Genomic DNA, 23,310 nt, shown 5'->3' with positions numbered 1-23,310 from the left:
TGTCCACAGAACAGAGAAAACATGAGCAATGACAGCCCAAAGTTCTCCATGCTGCTATTTTATTTCAACCCTTATCTCAAGTTCACTTTGTTGTTTATTAAGCAATGGCCATGTGCTTTGAAGGATGAGAGGGTATTGCAGACTATTCAGTTCTTGACCTTTGTGATGAGTTTCTGTTAATGCTAGTGTAATTGTGAGGATAGTTCCTGCTGCTATTCATGGAGTACCATATGAGTGTAGAGTGCATTACAGACAATTGGAAATTAAGATCTGTGCACTAGGGAAGTCTTACCATCAAGGACCTGATTCTGCAAAACCTAAGAATGCACTCAGCTTTATGCGTAGTGGTCCCATTGATTTCATTGAAGTCAATGGGACTACTTGTGTGTAAAGTTGAGTGTGTATTTATTTTTATTATCATAGCACTGAGGGGACCTCATCATAGACCAGAACCCCACTATGATAAGTGCAGTTCAAACACCGAATGAAAACACTGTCCCTGCCCACAAAGGGTTTACACTCCAAGTATAAGACACAACAGATGGATGTAGACAAATGTAGGGGGAAGAACAAGGAAATAACGAGTATTGGTTAGCATGACGGGCAGTGGTGTCTGCACACTAACAGCCTAACCATTGTCAAGTCTTTCCATGACCAGGATGTAAAGGCCCAGTCCTCCGTCGTGCTGAGCACCTGCATCTCCCATTAACTGCAAAAGGAGTTGAGGCTGCTCGGTACCTCACAGAAGTTGCTCACCACTTGGTAGGATCAGAACCTGACTGACAAACAGTCCATGGAGTCTTTTTTTGGTTACATAATAGTAATTACAGGAATGATATTGGTGCCACTTCATAGAAAGTGTAACTACTTTACACTGGACTCTAGTGAGAGGAGACAGAACAGATTCTGTTAGCCAGGATGGCATCCTTGTCCATCTTTAGAAACCATGCACGTGCTCCTATCTCACAGAACTTTAGCAGTTTCCTACTATATGATTTTACTTTTATTTTTCATGATAAATAGAGTTTAGAAAACATTTTTATGTATTCTTATTAAACTAAAAATCCACACTTAAGGTCAAATACAAATAAGTGGAAATTAAAGATTTGCTTTTACAGATCTCTGGACAAGCATATTGCTGCTTTACAAACTAACTGAAGAGTGAATACAGCTTCACCAACCCCATTCTTTCACTGAAAATGCTATTGTAAACAGGGCCGCTCCTAGGAAATCCCTAGATAAAGAAAGGAAACTAGATTTGAACATGCTGTAAGGGTTTGCTTGACTTTTTCCCAAAACTGTCTGGATCTGGCTACAAAAAACTTGCCCAAGTACCTTTAAAAATAATGGTTCCTCTGCTGGTAAATCTGTATTATGATGTTTTGATTTTTCCACTGTTGAATATAACTTGTATTTTCAAGTTAGCCCCTTAGTTTAGACAGCAATACATGGCAACATATTTGGTGAACAATACAGTACTATAGTGCTAGCTTAGCGAAAATTAATTGTTCACATTATAAGGATTTTTTTTACCTTTTTATACAAGTTATTTTGAGTGTTCAGTCAATAGCATTTGGGGATTCAGGCAGTTTCAGACCTCAGACCTTATTACTAATTGCAGCTGTGGCTGTATAATTCTTAAAGATCAGATAGTAATTGTTATAAAACACATATTAAAGGCATGGAATTCTTAAAACATAATGACCTGATTCTGATCTCATGTACATTCACATAAATCTAGAAAAGTCTATTGAAATTAATGAACTCCAGATTTTTTTAGCTGAATTCAAAATCCAGTCTACAGCCTCTGCATAGTTTTTTATCAGTTTTTAAATTTAGAGAGAAATGAAACTTTAGGAAAGGTTCAAGAAAATCAAGTAAGTGCATTCCTGTGGAACTTCAGGCATTAGTAGGCCCATTGACTTCCATGGGACTACTTCCATGTGAAAAGTTAAGCATATGTGTAACTGTATTCAGGTTGGGGATCAGTGTGTGGGAGTGTGGAAATACCCACAGCTCTGAAGTTGGTGGCTCATCAGAAAATACATCTTCCTCTGAGAATTACTCTGATTGTTTTGGTGGCCATCTGGTGTCTCACTTCTCTGAAGTACTACTCCCCTTCTACTGTGTCCTCTGACCACATTCAAATAAAAATATTTTGGTTTGCCTGTACACTGTACACGCCCATCTCTGAGCTCTCATTTCTTTTTGGTTAATTATATGGAATTCCACAGCTGAGGGGAAGACTGTTCCAAAGTCTGAAGAATCTGCCCGAGTTATTAGTCAGTGTTAAACTCAAGAACTTGAGCTCTTCTGGTCTAGATTTGGTATATTTTCCTATTACAAACCGAAAACAACCACTTCGCTTTAAATAAGCGTGAATGATTCATTGATCTTGGTAGTTCAAAAGTCGCTGGTGTACTCTCAGATGTGGATATACCACAAAAGTTGTGTTGCTTTAACTATAGCAGTATACATGTATATAACTAATCCTTCAGCCTTTCTCCTTCTAGTGGTGATGCATTTGCTCTCCCTGAAGTTCCTATAGTAAGAGGTGATGCTTCACTATGTGAAGCACAGACCTAGTTGGGGCAGAGGGGTGAGAGAAAGCAAAGAGCATGGCAGCAGCAAGGAATGCATGAAATAGCAGCTCCCATCTAGGTTCTGCCAGAGAAACATGGATTTTTTCATTAGCGCGAGAGAGAGAGAGAGAGAGAGATCATTACTTATTGTAAGCAGACAGCTGATTTTCAGTGTTACTGGCCAATCAGCAGACTTTAGTAGTGGAAATTATATATACCAAAATAAAACAGGCATGTATTCTGACATGCAACAAGTATTTTCTGTTCACTCTCATACACTAAATGTAAAAGCAGCGTTAAAAAGGTATATCTACAGATAGCTTAGAGGCAAGCCAGATGTCCGACTCTGGCTGATAGATTGCTAAATATGGTGCTGTTACTTGTTCTGATACAGGGGTCTTGAGTTACGGGTTACACTCCATTCTCTTGCTATTATACCATATTCTTGGCATCCCCCTACATTTTATATAAAGAAATGGCTTTTCCACAGTTAAGAATTCCAGCTCACTAACTCGAATATCAGCGACAGGATGTGGGAGGTTATATCTTGTCTCTGATATCATGGGACCAACACTGCTACAGCAACATTGCATATAACTATATCCTCCTGAAATAGCCAGCATTATACATGAGTCTTAGGGATTTGCTCACCATAGTTCATAACTCTCTCATCCCTCAATTAATTTTACCACTCAGCTCCAGAAGGCCAATATTTAACTCATCTCTGCCCCAAGGCATTGGTGCCAGCTCTCACAACCCTTGATGTTTTCAGCTGCAGAATCAAGAGAGTGCTTGAGAATCTCAGCTTACCTTTTTTTTTTTTTTCCTTTTCTTTTTAAATGAAAGTTTCCAGCTCTTAGTTGCAGATAAAAGCTTGGAAACATGACCCAAGTGTAACTAAAGGCTCAGAAAAAGAACTACATATATATATTTTTTAATTCTCATGGTTTTAAGCCAACCTTGTGATGTTGAGGGAAGGGGGCTTACTCACTCAATTTTATGCACATAGGCAGCCACACTGAATTCAGTGGGATTAATTACATGTGTAAGTGTTTGCAGGATTGGGAACTAGATAATTTAACTAGCCTTCTAGAATTTATAGAGGCTTTATCACTATACTGAACTACAATCCTGATCAGAATAACCACTGAACTTCTGGGCTTACTGTACTGCTGATCAGGTGGCTTCCTTAAGAGTCTAATAACCCCCTCAGTTACTAGAGATCTTGTGCTCATTTTAGCACAAACACTCACGCTTCCCTGTGAAATTCACAATAGCCATAGGAGTCGCTACAGTTTCCAGACTTCTTATTTCAGTGTAGCAGCCGTGTTAGTCTGTATCCGCAAAAAGAACAGGAGTACTTGTGGCACCTTAGAGACTAACAAATTTATTTGAGCATAAGCTTTCATGGGCTACAGCCCACTTCATCAGATGCATAGGATGGAACAAATAGTAAGAAGATATATATCCATACAGAGAACATGAAAAGGTGGAAGTAGCCATACCAACTCTAAGAGGCTAATTAATTAAGCTATTATGAGCAGGAGAAAAAAAACCTTTTGTAGTGATAATCAATATGGCTCATTCCAGACAGTTGACAAGAAGGTGTGAGGATACTTAACATGGCTGCTACTCTGAAATTTGAATTGAATTCACTACAAAAGTTTTTTTTTTCCTGCGGATAATAGCTCAGCTTAATTAATTAGCCTCTTAGAGTTGGTATGGCAACTTCCACCTTTTCATTTTCTCTGTAGGTATAAATATCTTCTTACTATTTGTTCCATTCTATGCATCTGATGAAGTGGGCTCAGAGGCAGACACTGAGAAGGGGATCCACAAATGCCAGAATGCTGGGTGGCTCCCTGCCTAAGATAGCCAGGGGGAGATGCAGATGTGTTACGCCCTGCCCCTTTCTCAGAGATAGGTTCCTAAATCCAGGCTGCAGGGAGGCACCTAGCTCTGCTGGCAATCCACAAATGGGAACCCCTCTCCTGCCCCTCTGGAGGCAACTACATGGTTTCTTATAGGAGAGAGTTAGGCTCCTGCCTCAGTCTCCCTCAGTCTCTCCTATTGATGCCGTTCTACTGTGAACAAAGAGTGACTGGGGGAGAGACAGTCTCTAATACAGTAATTTGGGCACCCACCTGGGGGACAGGAGACCATGGGTTCAAATCCTTCCACCCTCTCAAGCAGAGAGGAGAGAATTGAACCTGGGTCTCCCTCTTCCCAGGCTAAAAGTTTTATAAGGTGAGTGGCAGCCAGATTTTGAATGGGACTTGATCTGTATGTGCTCTCTGAGCATGCATACTGGATCCGGTCCCTGGATAAGTTAGGTGGCTGAACACCTGCCTTCCCCCAGTTTGTAAATTGCTCTTGCACTCAGGTGGGAGATGGGCATCTGGGAAGCCTGGAATGAGACAGCTGTGCACATGTCTAGAGGCAAAAATGTAGGCACCAAGGGAATTTTTACTGTGAGAAATTTAGGCACCAAGTAAGTTTAGGCAGCTACAGGATGTGATGGGATCACAGTGGGGGACTTAAGTGCCAAAAAATGGGATTCAGGTGTCTCTGTAGCTTCATGGATTCCATGCACAGAATAAAATTGGTGCAGTTGCTAGTGTTGACACAGCTCTACTGTAAATTTGCCTGAATGGAAGGGAAGTTATTTTGAAAATCTGGCCCTGCTACTAGGTGCTCAGTATTTGAAAGTCTGGCTGTAACTTCTTTTAAAAAAAAAAAAATCTAGCTCATGATTTCTAAATCAAGCCCTTCCTGTTGTCACTGACTCTAATTCCTCCCACACTTTAATTTCCTCTTCTAATCTGAGTTCCTTTTTCACCTGGGATTTTCTCTACACAGGATGCAGTCAGGTTTTCACACAATAGTTGGTTTGATGTTTCCAAATTACCACTGCAGCTACTCTGTCAGGTGACCAAACAAGCCTTTCCAAATTTTCTGATTAAAATAATCTGTTCAAGAGACATTAATGCTCTCATGCTAAAGCGGAGAGTAAAATCTCTTACCAGTGCCCTTCACCCACATACATGAATTAATTAGGCTGGTCTGGGAGTTATGTTCCAGTCTACAAATGTTTGGGGAGAGCTCACACTAACCTGTACAAAGGTGTTAACTACCTCAAGTTAATTGGCAATCTGTTTACCTCAGGATTAAAAACTTCTAGTGCAGCCAAATCCTCAGTGGAATATTAAATTCTGGTATGTTAAAGGTAGAGTAGTTTATATACTGAAGTTGTCACAGAATGACAAAGCTAAAAGAATATTGCAGGCACAGAATCTGCAAAAAAATACATATCTCTAATATCTCCCACAGACTTTTTTCAGGATAAAAATAGTTTGGGCTGTAAATATTGTTCTCATCTCTCCCCTTGTTTTACAGACTTCCAGGGATGTAAGTTAGTAAACAAACATTCTAAAATCCAACTGGATAGACCAATGATGCTTTATATTTTTATGAGATCTATTGCAGTGTATGCTGTTGTTCTTGTGGAACTGGGCCTGTGTTGGAATAGTTGTTCGTTAAGTTATCTGTTTTAGGAAGGAACCCCTACAAGTCAAGCCAAAGAAGGTCAAATTTCCCATTCTTGTTTGATGTCCTGTATGCTTAAGTATTGTTCTCTAGTGAGTGTTTGTAAGATGTTGGGTTTTTTCCTCCCTTCAGTGGAGAAGGGTTTTCTTATTTAAAAAAACACACATCCCTCCCCTTTGGGGGGTAGTTATGCTATTCTTTTTGTTTTTAGTCTCAAATAAGCTTGCATTTCCATGTCATAAATCTTCTAATGGGATGGGGGAAATCTGTTGTAGCTAGTAAGTTTGCAAAATAGGGTTTTAAATCTTTAACAGGTCCACTGATGTAACCTACATAATAGTGTCAGGGTGATATGTATACTGTTTCTTAATAATGCTTGCTGTGTGCCAGTAACTTAAAGATATAAATTAATTTTTTAGCAGTAGGCAGAAGGAAGGAACTGCACTGATGCTGTGTCTTCTAATTCTTTACTCTATCAACTTGTTTTCAGAATGTTATAAATAGCACTGGAAGCTCCTTGTCTTTTTTTATGTTATTGTACTGATCAGTTTCTTCTCCCATGACAGGCTGTTGTCAAGGGAATGGGGCTTAATCAGCTGATTCTTATTTGGGAGGAAACAAAACAAAATATGTATCTAAATCTGATCAAACTAACTACTGAGAAAAGTGCGGTGTCTTTTCTGCTTCACCATGAATAATACCATTTTTTTCAGGAAAGAATTAATATTTTAAGAACATTTGAAATGTTTGGATTCAAACAACACCATTTATATACCATTTTAAAAAAAATTCTCCCTGCATCATTGTTCAGAAACTATGAGTCTGCCATTGTTTCACTCCCCCTCCCTAGGGAAGCTTGCACAAAAAATAGACTAGGAAGGAAGGCTCTTCATGTATTTTGATGTTCAGCGTCGGTGGGCCAGATTTATTAAAAGAATGACTTGTCGAATCCTCCCAATTCTAATTCACACAGGTTTCTGCCTACTTTCCTCTTGGGCCATTCATGTGTGAATTATGAGCCATCAATGCTTTGTGCAAATGCAAAATCCTGACTTTGCACAAGTGCCAATTTCTGTGGTTGCTGTCCATTGCACACTCAAGTGAATTTGCATGAGTTCCCAGGGTCCCACAGCTGATCTGCCAGATGTCAGGCATTTGGCTTTGATCTCATGTCCCCCTACATGCATAATTTGAATCTATCGTGGCTCTTTAAAGATGAGCTCTTATTGATTAAGTGGAACACTGCTGCCAGGAAGCGGAGAGGGTACTATGTATCAGTCCTGAACGGCTAGTCTCTGCTCCCCTCCTGCTTGGGGAAGGAGCAGTTGTATGAGAGCCATTCTCTGTGGTCATCAAAGGTAAAGGATCAAGCATAATGCCCTCAGAATGGCTCTTTCTTCTTGCTTGGCTGTTATGATATGTAAGCATCCTTACCCTGTGCCCCCCATTTTTCTACAGCCCCCTTTTTCTCAGGCACCTACCTTCCTACCCTCTTGGGCTTTGAAAGTCTCTTGCTGTCACCCCCAGTCTAACTGCCCCATGTTGCTTACACATGGTTAAAGTATTTCTGAACCTGGCCTTCACAATGGACACAGTCACAAGAGAGAAGATGAACGATGTAATGTTTTACGGTCAGCACTAGCGAAAGTTATCTTCTTTACAGTAGGAGGCCACAAATGTATCTGAAACTAATGTGCATTTCAGAGACAGAATTATAGGTGTAATATATGAAGTAATAGGAGCCAAAAGGAAAAATAGGCACATGATCACCCCTCAACATGGAGATGGTATTTACAAATCATGATAATCGTTTCTGGTTTTACTTCTATTGGGCGTATTTTAATATATTCTAGTTCAGCCATTTCTAGAGGCTTTAATTATGTGAAAAAACTGTTCTGAATTAGTAGGGGGTTTGGTGGCCACGAAAAGTTTTAAGTCAAAATGGGGATCCTCATGTTGCTAAAGTTTGAAGTCCACTGAGGTAGACAGTAAAGAAATTAGAAGAGATGGAATGGATAAAACAGCGTCTGGGCCAAAATCACTTTGGGGAAGAAAGCTACTAGAGGCTCCCTGATACAGTGCTTGTGTGTTACAGACCACCAGGATCCAATTGGGATATGGATAGAGACCTCTTTAATGTTTTTAATTAAATAAATACCATTAGGAATTGTGTGATTATGGGAGACTTTTGAAAAACAAATTCTGAAAGCGAAAGTAGGTAAGGACATAGAGGTGAACGGTAATTGGGATAAAATATAACATGGTTTTACAAAAGGTAGATCATACCAGACCAGCCTGATCTCCTCCTTTGAGAAGATAACTGACTTTTTAGACAAAGGAAGTGCAGTAGGTCTAATCTACCTGGATTTCTGTAGGGCATTTGATACAGTTCCACGTGAGAAATTATTAGTTACATTGCAGAAGATGGGGATTAATATGAGACTTGAAAGGTGAATAAGGAACTTGTTAAAGGGGCAAGTACAACGGGTCCTTTTGAAAGGTGAACTGTCATGCTGGAGGGAGGTTACTGGAATGATCGGTCTTGGGATCAATCTTAACATCTTTATTACTGACCTTGGCGCACAAATTGAGTGTATGTAATAAAATTTGCAGATGACACAAAGTTGGGAGGTACAGCCAATACAGAAGAGGACCGGAATTTCATACAAGAGGATCTGGACAACCTTTTAACCTGGAGTAATAAAAATGGGATTAAATTTAATAGTACGAAGTGCAAGATCATGCATTTAGGGACTAACAACAAGAATTTTTGCTATAAGATGGGCACTTATCAGTTGGAGGCGACAGAGGAGGAGACAGATCTGGGTATATTGGTTGATCACAGGATGACTGTGAGACGCCAATGTGATGCGGCCATGAAAAAGGCTAGTGCAGTCCTAGGATGCATCAGGTGATGTATTTCCAGTAGAGACAGGGAAGTGTTAGTACCATTATACAGAGCACTGATGAGATCTCATCTGGAATACTGTGTGCAATTCAGGTCTCCCATGTTTATGAAAGATAAATTCAAACAGGAACAGGTGCAGAGAAGGGCTGTTAGAATGATCCGAGGAATGGAAAACCTACCTTCAAGAACTTGACTTGTTTAGATTGACCAAAAGAAGGCTGAGCGGAAATATGATTGCTCTCTATAAATACATCAGAGGGATAAATATCAGGGAGGGAGAGGAGCTAAGCACCTATGTGGACACAAAAACAAATGGATATAAACTGGCCATCAATAAGTTTAGGCTTGAAATTAGGCAAAGGGTTCTAACAATCAGAAGAGTTAAGTTCTGGAACAGCCTGCCAAGGGGAGCAGTGAGGGGAAAAAACCTAACTGGCTTCAAGACTGAGCTTGATAGGTTTATGGAGCGGATAGTATGATGGAACTGCCTACAATGGCATGTGGCCCATTGGCAACTGCCAATAGCAAAAATCCCCAATGGCTGGAGATGGAACTCTAGGTGGGGAGGGCTCTGAGTCACTAAAGAGAATTCTTTCCAGGGTATCTGCCTGATGGATCTTGCTCACATGCTCAGAGTCTAACTGGTCGCCATATTTGGTGAGAGAATTTTTCCTAGGTCAGATTGGCAGAGACCCTGGGGGGTTTCCACCTTCCTCTGCATCATGGGGTACAGGTCACTTGCAGGTTTAAACTAGTGTAAATGGTGAATTCTCTGTAACTTGAAGTCTTTATACCATGATTTGAGGACTTCAGTAACTCAGCCAGAGATTAGGGGTCTATTACAGGGGTGAGTGGGTGAGGTTCTGTGGCCTGCAATGTGCAGGAGGTCAGACTACATGATCGTGATGGTCACTTCTGACCTTAAAGTCTGTGAGTCTAAGGGACCCAGATATGAAATTGCAGAAATACAAACTGTGGTATGTAACCTATGACTTAAATCAGCCTCTGTATCAGATGACTGGAGGATAGCTAATGTAATGCCAATTTTTTAAAAAGGCTCCAGACGCGATCTTGGCAATTGCAGGCTGGTAAGCCTAACTTCAGTACCAGGCAAATTAGTTGAAACTATAGTAAATAACAGAATTATCAAACATGTAGATGAGCACGATTTGTTGGAAGACTCAACACTGCTTTTGTAAAGGGAAACCATGCTTCACTAATCTATTAGAATTCTTTGAGGGGGGTCAACAAACATGTTGGACAAGTGTGATCCAGTTGGTATACTGTACTTGGACTTTCAGAAAGCCTTTGACAAGGTCCCTCACCAAACGCTCTTAAGCAAAGTAAGCAGCCATGGGATAAGAGGGAAGGTCTTCTCATGGATCAGTGACTGGTTAAAGACAGGAAACAAAGGGTAGGAATAAATGGTTAGTTTTCAGAATGGAGAGCGGAAAACAACAGGGTCCCTCAAGGATCTGTGCTGGGTCAGTGATGGTCAACACCTTCATAAATGATCTAGAAAAAGGGGTAAACACTGAAGTGATGATGTTTGCTTGCAGAGGATACAACATTACTCTAGATAATTAAGTTCAAAGCTGATTGTGAAGAGTTACGAAGGGATCTCACAAAACTAGGTGACCTGACAACAAAATAGCAGATGAAATTCAGTGTTGATAAATAAATGCAAAGTAGCGTATAATCTCAACTATACATACAAAATGATGAGGTATAAGTTAGCTGTTACCACTGAAGAAAGATCTTGAAGTCCTTCTGGATAGTTCTCTGAAAACATCCGCTCAATATGCAGTGGCAATCAAAGAAGCTAACAATGTTAGGAATCATTAGGAAAGGGATAGATAATAAGACCATAAATATCATAATGACACTATATAAACCCATGGTACACCCACACCTTGAATACTGCATGCAGTTTTGGTCAACCCACCTCAAAGATACATTAGAATTAGAAGCGGTACAGAGAAGGACAACAAAAATAATTAAGGGTATAGAACAGCTTCCATATGAGGAGAGATTAAAAAGACAGCTATTCCGTTTGGAAAAGAGACGACTGAGGTTGGGCTATGATAGAGGTCTATAAAATCATGACTAGTGTGAAGAAAGTGAATAGGGAAGTATTATTTACCCCCATCACATAACACAAGAGCCAAGGTTCACCCAATGAAACGAATAGGCAGCAGGTTTAAAACAAACATAAGGAATTACTTCTTCACACAATGCACAGTCAACCGATAGAATTCATGTCCAAAGGATGTTGGGAAGGCCAAAAGTATAAATGGGTTCAAAAGAGAATTAGATAAGTTCATGGAGGATAGGTCTATCAATGGCTATTAGCCAAGATGGTCAGGGATTCAATCCCACACTCTGTGTCTCTAAGCCTCTGCCTGCCAGAAGCTGAGACTGGACAACAAAGGATGAATTACTTGATAATTGCCCTGTTCTGTTCATTCCTTCTCAAGCATCTGGTATTGGTCACTATCATAAGACGGGAAGCTGGGCTAGATGGATGTTCTAAACCAGTTTTGGGTAGGGGAGTTCAAAGGGGCAGATGGAATCCTTTGTCCAAAACTCTAAGCTGTGGAGCAGCTCTGCAGTTTGTTATGCAGCCTGTTGGATACAGTAGCATCTCTTGTTAGAGGACTTGGCAGTACTGACCAGCCCTGAATCAATTAGCCACATCACTGTCCTTCTCCCTATGAACACTACCATGGAGCACTGTGGTGTGCAAAGTTCCCCCAGCATGGCTTCTCTGAATCCTACCCTTCCCATGCTGCTAAAATATGGAGGTTCCACTGTGTTTACGGCCTTCTGCCATCCTTCCGTGTTCCACAGGATTTGGTCCTTTATGTACAGTATTGCTGGATCAGAGTTCACTATAAAAGATTCCACAGTATCTGGTTCCACTTACAACAAGGTCTTTTGGACATAGGTATTCCCTTGTTCGGTAAATGCAATAAATGTTGAACAAAGCTGTGCAGCATTTGAAGTGGGCCTATACCATTTTTAACAACTTTGGAGGATGTCAGTGATTAGTGTGGTTAGTGAGGCTAATATGATCCGTTCTTAAACATTCTCTGGAGGAATTTCAATACTTTGCTAATGCAAGCAATTCGAAGTAAAAATGTAGTTATCTACATAGTAATAAGTAAAAGTACTGACCACTTACATGTAAACTTAAAGGCTTGTGAAAAGCTCTCTAGTGGGCAGGGCCGCCCAGAGGATTCAGGGGGCCTGGGGTCTTCGGCGGCGGGGAGCCCCCGACGCCGAATTGCTGCCAAAGACCCGGCACTTCTGCGGCAGGTCCCGGGGCAGAAGGACCTCCCACTGAGGGTCTTCAGGGCACTTCGGTGGCGGGTCCCGGAGCGGAAGGACCTCCCGCCGCCGAATTGCCGCCGAAGACCCGGAGCGGAAGAAGCTCCAGGGGCCTGCCGCAAGAGTTTTCCAGGGCCCCCGGAGCGAGTGAAGGACCCCGCTCCAGGGGCCCCAAAAAACTCTTGTGGGGGCCCCTGCGGGGCCCGGGGCAAATTGCCCCACTTGCCCCCCCCCCTCCGGGCGGCCCTGCTAGTGGGGAGGGAAAACATCTAGAACAGTGACTTGCCCATCCTACTGCCTGTATTAACAGTGGTCCAAACAGATGTCTTATTTGCCCTTACCCCCATGGATTTAAAGGTACGGCATTTACCTTGCCCATGTGGTCTTCCCTCTTCTTATCTATTTATTAGTAGTCATGTTTGTTTACAGTAGTGCCTAGGAACCAACCAAGAATTGGGGCCCCATTGTGCTAGGCGCTGTACACGGAGCAGTAGACAGTCCCTCTCCTGAAGAGTTTACAATTTAAATAGACAAGACAAATATAAAGGAAAAGAGTAAAAATATAGAGGATATTCTAAAGGCAACTTCTCTTGAGATTTTTAATTTCTTCTGAGCTCTCTTGTGCCTTCTGCTGCTATTAAATTTCCCTGTTCGGCTGCTTGCACTCAGCTTTTTGCCTTTCCCTTGAGCAATCATGTGGCTGAAGCTCCTGTTAATAAGAGTATCATGGTTTACTGAAAAAACAACAACCAAGAATGCTTTAACCTTGTAAAGAAAGTCTCTCTCACATTTCCTTTGTGAAGTTTATGCGTGAACCAAGAACCATTGAGGTGCTTGAATGTCAGAGCTGGAATTTTCATCTGTGTCTCTGTCACTAGGCAGAAGAAAAATAGGCTACTTTATTTAATTAGCAGGGAAAATTCTACATATACAATTGTGCCAGTTTAACTAAGGGGGTAGTTTAAATGTAACTTTGTGTCTGGACATTCTGAAATCTGTTTAAACCTGATCTATTGGTTTAGTGCATCTCTAACCAATATAATCAGTTTTAAACCAATATGAGTGCCCTCTTAGGGGGTTTGCACTGGTTTGATTAAATCAATTTTTAAACTAATTTAAGGTAAATTGCTGTCATTTGTGTATGTAGACCACCTCTTAGTAGCCTCTTGCAGTGAAGATGTCTTTTGGTTTTACAACTGACAACCGTAGCCATGACTTAAGATCATTAAAGTTTAAATGCACATTGTGTTCACAACATGTAATGTTTTTGTTTCTTTGTGCTTGCACTTATGAAAGTGATTCAACAAGTATGAAAAAGATCACCCATTGTACTGACAATATATTCTGTTTCTAAAAAGAACTCTGTCACAGCATTTATCCCAAGAGCTCACTACCTGTACGTTCATTTAATCAGAACTTGCCAGACCACACCATCACCATATAAATAACTTCCAATAATATTACAATCACAGAACAGAATGTTTAATTGTGCCACAAAACTACTAGGGATGAGGCAAACTGATTAGCTTGCTTAATCAACTTCCTGCATATGTGGGTTTAAGGATAGATAACTTAATTCATTACGACTTCCTACCCATGTCTATGTTGCCACAGACCTTTCTCCCTTCCCAGAAACAGCACTTCTGAATAGCAACATCTATCCAGAAAGGTGATGTGTCAACGGATAAACATAACATATTTTACGCTGTGACTCAGTCCCCAGAAATATTAGTGTTGTGTCCCAAGTTACAGGGAGCGCTTTAAAACAAAGCACTAAGAATTGGTACATAACTATGTCAATTGTATCTACGCTATCTGAGTATTCACTCAGCTCCAGCTAAGCTCTTAAGATCCTGTCCCAGCAAACACTAGGTACACTGTAAAATTTGGAGTAAATTATCTCCTTTGAAACGAACTTGTTAAGAATTAAGAGGGGATGGCTCCAGATAATTACAGTAAGGTTATTTACAAGGTGTTGCTACCTGTGTCCGACAAGCATTTATTTGTGGTGACGACGCAGGAAACAGAACGCCAGGTTTGTTGGTAGCCAGAGAGCTTTACAAGCCTCTTGCAAAAAGCCTCCCAGGAAAACTTTCCTGGGGTTTTTATTTCTCTCCTTGCTTTGTTTACAACACTTCTTAGTGGTTACATTCCTGCGCATAGAAAAGCCAGGCAGTATACATGCACATAAGATAACGAACCCATCTCTTGAGCGCGTGAACACCAGCTGCGAGGAAACAATCAAATCAGCCAAATAAGTTTCCCAAACACAAACGCTGGATTGAAGGTCACTCCTGCCTCGTAGCCATGGGAGCAGTTTGCCGCGCCCGTGGGCTGGCGATTCGGGAGCTATGCATCCCTACATTTATTAATTACTTTTATTATCTTCTTCTAAACCTATGATTAACCAGCTATGACTTTTATTGTTCTGCTATGATAAGACCAAAAAGAAATTCATCATGGGATAAGCTAGCCTTGCTGAGTAACATTATAATCTTATTGGTGTTGCCTTTGTCTCTGCTCCTCTACCCTTACAGTTACTGCTGTTTCATTACCCCTCCTTGTGTCATTTCAGAACTAAATTGGGAAGTTTCTTGGGGCAGGGATTTTGTCTCTCATCTGTATTTGGAAGCTCCTAGCACTCTATCTGATGCAATTCAATTATTGCCATTTCATCTGGCCAGTGAGGAAAAAGTTGTTTTAAAAAAATACTCATTGGCAAAACTCCTCTCTGATTTTGCTTCCTATGAAGTGAAAGACTGCAATCCAGAACATATTATGTTTTCACTCAGCTAAAAGTTAAGGTTGCACATTACCCACAGTTCCCTCTCAAACGCTTAAGAGGTGCCTGCACTCTTCCAGGTGTATTTCATTTCTCAAAAATATGCTAAGGAAAATTTGAAGGGTAAACCTTATTAGCTCTCCATGAAGGAGTAAATGGGCATCAACGTGTGTCTATAATCTAGGCCAATTTCCTTTGTAGGCAATTACGTTTAAAAGTTTGTAAAGATGTTGTTCTATAATATTCCTGTGTTAGTGGGTAGGGTTACATGGTAAGCATTAATGCTGTTACCAGAACCATAACTCTAGATTTCCAGCCTTTCCGTTGTTTTGAAATACACTCAAATGAGATTCCATTTAAGATTTTATATTTGTAACTTTAATGCTCTCTCAATGAAGATTTTGTTTGTTTGTTCTTGGAATTATACATATAGCTTGGAACAGAGCATGAGCTTTATGAATGTAATATGTTGATTTCCAAATAAGTACCCTAAAATTTCACACCACATACTATGTCTGATGACATGATTACATTCCTCCAGAATCTCTACCTTCTCTTGTCCTGTCCCTTTAATTTTTTTTAACCTTTTGGAAAGTCTCTCTCGGTAACATTGTGGGCTACATAAAAATAATTATGCTTCCAGTCCCTGCCCAAATACTGGGACTGGGCACCTTCAACTCCTGTTTGAAGCCAATGGTAACGGAAGATACTTAGCACTTCACCAAAGGTACTTGGCACCTTTCAGGATCACGCCTGGGAATGTTGTCTATGAATCTTGAATGTTTGTAATTCTATAGCACTGAGTATTCTTGTTGCTGTTTAGCACTGGGCATTGTTACCACAAAGCTATCTTTAATTGTGGGATAGCACTTTGATACCATGGTGATATGAAAACTTTCAATAATGTAGCAATATTATTTAATCTGAGGTTTGTACATAACACAAATGGTGATAATGAGTAGGAAGGGTGATCTAATTGTTAGGGCACTGGACCGGAACTCAAGACCTGGGTTCAATTCTTGGCTCAGCCACAGACATGTACCTTGTCCAAGTCGCTTAGTCTACCATGTTCTTCGTCTGTAAAAATGGAAACTGTATTTATCTCATAGGTGTTGTAAGGATAAAAATCCATTACTGACTGTGAGGAGCTTAGATACTGTGATGATGAGGGCCATATAAGTAGGTGGGTAGATGCCATAGTACAAAAACCTCAGTGAAATTAACATGGGGACATTAGCTATTGCTGTTTCACCCTCTCAATAGCATAACTGAATTATTTTAATTAGCTGTGTTATCTGGGGCTATTACAATGTAAAGCACCATTAACAAAATGAAAAGCAGGCCTGAATCGCTTGCTTTCCTACAGTTCTACTAGGCAAATATTCCTCACTCCAAGAAATGTGCCATGATTACATTTGTAATTTTTAAGAATTGACTGAAGCAGTATTTTAAAGTGCAGTAACTTACCTTTGTAAAAGATGTGTTTAGGGGTGAGGGAGTTGGCAGGGGTGGGAATAAATGTCAACTGAGGTTGGTTAAAACTGTTGGGTGCTTGATCCTATGGAAAATTAAGCCACTTATTTAGGTACCTAGATAGGGATATAACAGCCTAACTTTAGGCACCCCTTATATTTTTGAAAATCGTGGCCTTATATTTTGCTTTTAAGGTCTTTACTGTAACATAACTGCATGGTGAATTCAACAGCCTCATTCCTAGTGAATTCTTAGCAGACCTTCTGCCATTTCTGTGAAGTAAGAGTTATTTTAGAATAATGTGGTGAAGGGGTTTGTGTGGGGAAGGTCAGGGATAGCCTGTTCGGTGGGGTACTTTGGTAAAAGGGGTGTTGGAAGGATACTATCCCTAGGGAGGCAGAGTTAAGGGTGTGGTCTATGTCATATCTGATAGTTGCCATAAAGTGTATATCTATGGGTGGAGTACAGAGTATATCCTGTTCAGTGGATTACCTGACAAAACTTCAATAAGTTAGGTAGTATGTAGCATTCTTTAAAAAGAAACTTGTCAGAATTCCAGCAATGTTTAGATTCATGGACCACGGTAGGTCTCCCATTGGCTTTTTTTTCCTGAAAAGTGGCTGGATATGCTACATATTGTTCATTACATGTTCCGTATTTAAAAGAAATTTATGTAAGTAGAACAAGTTGAGATTTGAAATACAGGTTGACAAAAAATTCTACAGAGAATCTATATACCATTTAATACTCCCTTCTACTCTCTAATTGTAGAGAGTAGAGTATTTTTTAAAAGGCTGACTAGACAGATTTCTAGAAATTTGGAATCTGCCATCTATAATAAAATGTGCAATCCTTAAAATAAATGCATTTTAGTAGGTGTTGAAAGTGCTACTTAAGGGTCTTGTAAATTGTTAGGAGAGATTTACAAAGAACAGTTAGTTGCCCAACTCCAACTGACTGTCAAAGGGAACTGGACACCTTTTCCCCCTTTGTGCCTTTGAAAATCTCCCTCTTAAACATTAGTGTATGCCCTGTAGAATGTGCCTCTGAACTTTATTAACTAACATTTTGTGGGTTTCCGATCAATAAATGCATTACCTTAAAAATCGATCATTAAACAGTAATACTAGATAAAACAATGTTGGTTATCTGTTCTGTTTTATATATAACCCACATTTTGTTAGTACTTCAGTTATCAAGCATAAAGAAAAGAAAATGGGCTGTAAAAGAGTGTATCAATTATATGACGTGCCTTAGTGTAACCTCTGTTTTCCAACATCACTACATATTTCTTTTGGACTAGTGGACAAAAATTGAACAATATATTTTAAAATAAAAGTTGGAATGAACTAAAAATGCATGGCGATCTTTGATGTATACTCTATGTTGTGTGAGGGGAAAAAATCAGTCTACAAAAGGATGCGCTAAACTGTAAACATTCTGTCCTCATAATTCAGCATTACAGTCCTATTTGTGGTCATTTCCTTTGCTTTCTTTCTCCAGATTTTCCATGAAGCCTAGCTAAACATGCAACCAGCAATACATTGATAAGGCCCGTGCAGCTGTGGAGATATTCTTCTACGTGGTGAAAATGACTCTAATTTTTTGACAACGATTAAAGGACAATGGGGTCAAATACACTTGGGAAGGCTGCAACATTAGATGAACTTTTAAACACTTGCATTGAAATGTTTGGTATGATTCTTCAATCTTTTGTTTCATTGCTTGCTGTTCTTGAAATTCAACTACTATTATAAGCTCACCCAGGCTATTATCTCTTTCAGTTGATCATTCGTTTGGCAAACAAATTCCTTTTGCTGTGAAATTTTCCATGCTTGGTTCTTAGCCCAGAGGAAAACTTTTGTATTGAAAAATTTGAAGAAAATTCTTTCATCTGTCTGAATGAGGGGAAAGGAGAGCCTCTCTCCTGTCCTGATGGGTTCAAATGCTGTGTATTTTTAGTAATACACATTACATAATACAAAAAAATCTATTTAACACAAGAACAATTGATAGAATGATTTAAACATGTGGGTCTGTATTAAGATTAGATAACTATACAGATGGATTATTTTATGAATTTGCCTCTGATTTTTTACAAAAGAAATAGGAATATATTTCTTGATGCACTGATTTATTTATTTATTTATTTATTTGCTTTGCTGTGTTATTTACACTGGATCTTTTTCAATCTAGTGCTACTTCTGGAAGCTTTTCCCATGCATTGTGTAATAATATGATTGCAGGTTCTCATTTTAATCAACCATTACCTATAGAACTTTCTATCATTTATGTGAGCCTGTTGCTAATCATATAATTTACATACTTGGATGGCCCTTATGGATTGTCATACATAGAAATGAATACTAATCCTTTGAAAAAACAAAACAATGACCCCAAGTCTCCAGTTAGAAGCAATTATATTAACTCACAAATTGCTAGTTATATTAAGAAAACAAATAATCATATTAGGACCTTTCATTTTATGGAACATGAACATACACCACCTCTTTCCACTTTAAAAGGTACTAGGCCTTGATTCATAAGTGCTTTGATGAATCAAGGCCTTAATCAAAATGAGGCATTCTGAATTGCTTTTATTTAAAGACCATGTGACCACTTGGTTTGAATGAGGTTATAATTTGATTTCATTTTTGAGGAGAGAGAGAGAGATCTTCTCACTGTCAGAGATGAAATCACTAAAGGCCAGTTACTGCAACTGAATCTAAGCAGACACACCACTGCATCCATGCACATCCAGTTGCCAATTCTGGCCCTAAAATGGTGCAAATCCCATATAGGGCATATTTAACCACAGATAGCAGAGGCCATTTACATTTTACATACTGGAATTATCATTCCTCCTTTCCTTTCCCCCAAATACATACATACACTTCTCTTTTGAATACTGAAGTCCATAATGTGTGTGTGTGGTTCCCTTTCCTCTTTGTCCCCTTTGATTTACTCTGGTTCTTCATTAAATATTCTCTATAACTGGAAAAACATTCTCCACTCCCCAGCTAGCCCCTCCCAATACATACACATTTGAGTGTGACATTTGGTTGTCATGGTCAGTTTTTATCAATGAATGACGAGATTGAATTTTCTGATGATCACTTAAAATTAGGTACATCCAACTAAACTTGTAATTATAGCGTTTTACTAATCTAGAATTCTGGGGTTTGGGTGCATTTTAGGTAATGGTTATTATAATCAGTTGCTATCAATTTTCTCTTGTTCAAAGCTTTTTTTTAAAATCCCACTTGAAGTTTGAAGAAGGCACTCGTGTTGAAACAGCAACATTGCTATTGTGACACTTTTAAAGTAATATTTAATAAAAGTTTTGGAGAAGGAGGAGATTATATACATTTCCTTTCATTCTACACTGATATGATTTGATAATTGATGTGCTACAGCTGACTCCAATTTGCTGACTCTCACTGCTAGAGGAGCATTTTACTTGTTATGTTTCTGTTTTGAAGATATTTTAATTGATAGTGCACTGGATATATTTTCATTTTGAATATTAATAGATCTGACTTCCCTGAAGAGAGGTAATAGATCCTGGATATCTGGAAACTGGCTGATCTCTGCCCTTGAATAATGCATGTCACTTAACTTAAAATGGTGTCTCTATTTTACAGATAATAAAGGACATTTGGGCACCAGTCATTTGCCAAGAATGGTTCTTTTAATGCACCGGTGGTATCTGCCTTCCACAGAACTGGCCGGCAAACTTCTCTCCATATATCCTTTCAAAGATCCATATAGCCTAGCATTAGCACTTTGGAAGACAAACTGTGATCACATGTAAAATCCATGCATTAAGCAGTAGTATTGGAGTGCCGCCAGCATATAAGGCTCTTCAGCAATTTATGGGCCTGGTCCAATGCCCACTGAAATCCTTTCAATAGACTTTGGATCAGGTCTTTTATGAACCTGCTGAAGTGTGCTTTGAATTAGCATTTGAGGACACAAAGATACAAATGGAAGTTTGGCACTTAACTCCCGTTGACTTTCTATGGGAGTTGCTTGCCTGGCACCTGTGCCTTTTGAAAATCTCCTCTGTTCAGTATCTACTGATATCCTTGATTAGCTTGTATTGGTGGGAAATTATTTGTCCAGCAGAATATTCAGAAATAGTGTGTATTGGATGCATGTTTTTGCTAAGACAAATGGCAAATTGCTGAATTGGAAATGGTGTCTATATTTTTCAGTGTGTTATCTCATCTCCAGGTATAGCACATTTTAATTTGGAGGAATAACATACAAAGAATACTCTATCCTGTACAAAAGTGAAAACTCTCTAAATGAACAAGACCACTGCAGAGTAAAAAAAAAAAAAAAAAAAAAAGTTGCTGAAACCATGATCATGAAGCTTATTCTTTAACTAATCTACCTATAGAGATGCCAGTGGGGAAAAATCCAGTGAATTCCGCTTAAAAATCTGCTGTTTCATAAGGTAAAAATGCTGATTTTTTTTTTCACTGGGATTTGGTTTTTATAGCTCTGAATAGTCAATTTTTACAAATAATAAAAAATCCTAAACCAAGTCAGTCCACCTCTACTAATGCTTTCTCTCGGACTACTTTACAGACATAGGGCTGGGGGGAAATCCTATTCAGAACAGACTAACACGGCTACCCCTCTGATACTATTCAGAACAGTTATTCAACTAGGGTTATTCAGGTTTTTGAACACTTACAGTGTAACAAGCTAAAGAGCTTACTGAAAACTCATGCTACAGTTTGACTGGTATTTGTTCTTTGAGGTTTAACACTCAGACTAGATTGGCACAGCACGCAAAACTGGGGGGAGGGGTACATTATAGTACAATCTAGAATAGTATAAAAAGATTGTCCCTGGATTGTTCGCTTCAGTTCATGTGAACCCTAGATAATTCAAACCAAGGGTATGTCTTTGCAAAGCAAACAAACAAAAATGTGCGTTAACACAAGTTAAAATAGCAATGAAGACAAGGCAATTTGACTTTTAACTTGGGTTAGCTGCTCAAGTTCAACACCCAGCTTCCTTATAGGCTTTAACTTCAGCTACTAACCTGAGTTAAAAGTCAAGTTGCCTTGTCTTCACTGCTATTTTAATGTGAATTAGCTAACCCATGTTAACCTACTTATTTGCAATGAAATATACCCTAAGATAGGATGCTTTAGCAACTTCAGTGCTGCCACAGGTACCTGGTATATAGGATCAGAAGAATGTATAGCAGGCGCTGCCTTGTCAAAGCGGTAAAATTTTCTGACATATACCTGAGTATTGATCTAGTAAGGCCACCTCTGCACAGGACTGTTTGGTTTTTTGGGTGTTTTTTTCCTTTTTTCAGTACAAGGTAAGGTGTGAATTTAAACAGATAGTGCTATGCTGGTTAACACCACCCTCCCGTAGCCCATCCCAATGTGAACGCTTGTGCTCCAGTATGAGGAGCTTTTTTTGGTGTAGCTTATGTTGCTTGGGAAGGGGTTAAGCTAAAGCAAAATAAAGCCAGTTGTACTGGAACAAAAGTGTCCTCGTGGAGTATTATACTGGCATAACTATATCTGTCTACATTCACACTTTGGGAAAGCTTTTTCAGTATCAACCATATAGGCAAGGCCTTACACCTAAATGTGGAGTATATTTTGAAAGGTGCAAATGTCACTTAGGTGCCTAACTCCCATTTAAATGCACCTCAGAAGAATCCCACCGTGTTCCACTGAAGGGAATGTGCTAACTTGGGGAAAGTATGTAATAAGAGGCTTTTCCATATGTATCATTGTCCTCTGTTGGATGAAGCATGTCAGAATTCGTCAAGCATATTGGTTCAGTTTCTGGAAATGCTAGTGGTGGGACTGCTGTTTACCACATATGTGACTTTGGATCTCCAATGATTTCTTCTGAGTGCCATGTGTATGGTGGCTGAGTAATCATGCCTTGCATCTATGCAGCCACAGAATGTTATGTCTGGATCTTTGGATAACCTTTCTCCCATGATTTCAGGTACTGGATTTTGGAATTTCCAGCAGAATTTAACTTGGATCTTGGTTTGATTCGTCTGACTGAGGAGTTCCGGGAAGTAGCCAGCCAGCTTGGTTATGAGGAACATGTACAACTTATTGACATCTCCAGCATGTAAGAATATCATTTGTCAGGTTCCACAGGCACCTTTCTTTCCATATTTTGTAACACCAGAGCCCTTGCTTGGTACAGAATGCACTATGTGATATTGAGCATCCCATTTCGGTTTAAAGAGATGATATAGTGAGCACTAGGAAGTAATTATCAAAAAGATGATGTTCTCTCCAAACCTGAAATAAAGTTCTAAAACACCAAATACCATTTGGGATAATATAGACTGGCAAGTATCACATATATTGAATTGTAGTGAAGAAGAATTGCTGTATTTTTATATATACACTGTTCCTAATTCTATATGTTGCAAAGCCAGATAAGTAAAGAATACTATGCTGTTGATGGTGGTTATTGCTTAGTATTGCGAAAATGATGTCTTCAAACCAAATAAGCTGACATTGCACTGAGCGTGCAACACCAGCATAGTTAAGGATGGCAACATTATTATATACTTTGCAATTCCCTCATGTCATCAGGGAGGCTCAAGACTTTTCTTACTGCCCCCTTCCCTCCAAAAATAAACAAAACCACCCCAATGCTGAATTTGATTTTCACAGTTGCAT

The 23,310-nt window shown here is 39.4% G+C and overlaps 1 protein-coding gene across 2 annotated transcripts in view; it reads left to right on the top strand.

Moving 5' to 3' along the window:
• RASGRP3 (RAS guanyl releasing protein 3) overlaps positions 1 to 23,310 on the top strand; it is a 106,437-nt gene that overhangs the window by 30,962 nt on the left and 52,165 nt on the right. Inside the window, exons 2-5 of one of the 2 annotated variants that reach the window (XM_054022957.1) lie at positions 18,125 to 18,316; positions 20,266 to 20,368; positions 21,021 to 21,083; positions 22,616 to 22,747. In XM_054022957.1, coding sequence (XP_053878932.1) covers positions 18,247 to 18,316; positions 20,266 to 20,368; positions 21,021 to 21,083; positions 22,616 to 22,747 — 368 coding nt within the window. In that variant the 5' untranslated portion in view covers positions 18,125 to 18,246. Of the gene's footprint in view, positions 1 to 18,124; positions 18,317 to 20,265; positions 20,369 to 21,020; positions 21,084 to 22,615; positions 22,748 to 23,310 lie in introns of those variants that run through there. The other variant, XM_054022958.1, reaches the window with a different exon arrangement.

This window comes from Malaclemys terrapin, chromosome 3 (assembly GCF_027887155.1).
Source record: "Malaclemys terrapin pileata isolate rMalTer1 chromosome 3, rMalTer1.hap1, whole genome shotgun sequence".
In the NCBI taxonomy this organism is placed as follows: Eukaryota; Metazoa; Chordata; order Testudines; family Emydidae; genus Malaclemys; species Malaclemys terrapin.
Note: the sequence above shows the minus strand (reverse complement) of the source record. Positions and strands in the feature narration are given on the sequence as shown.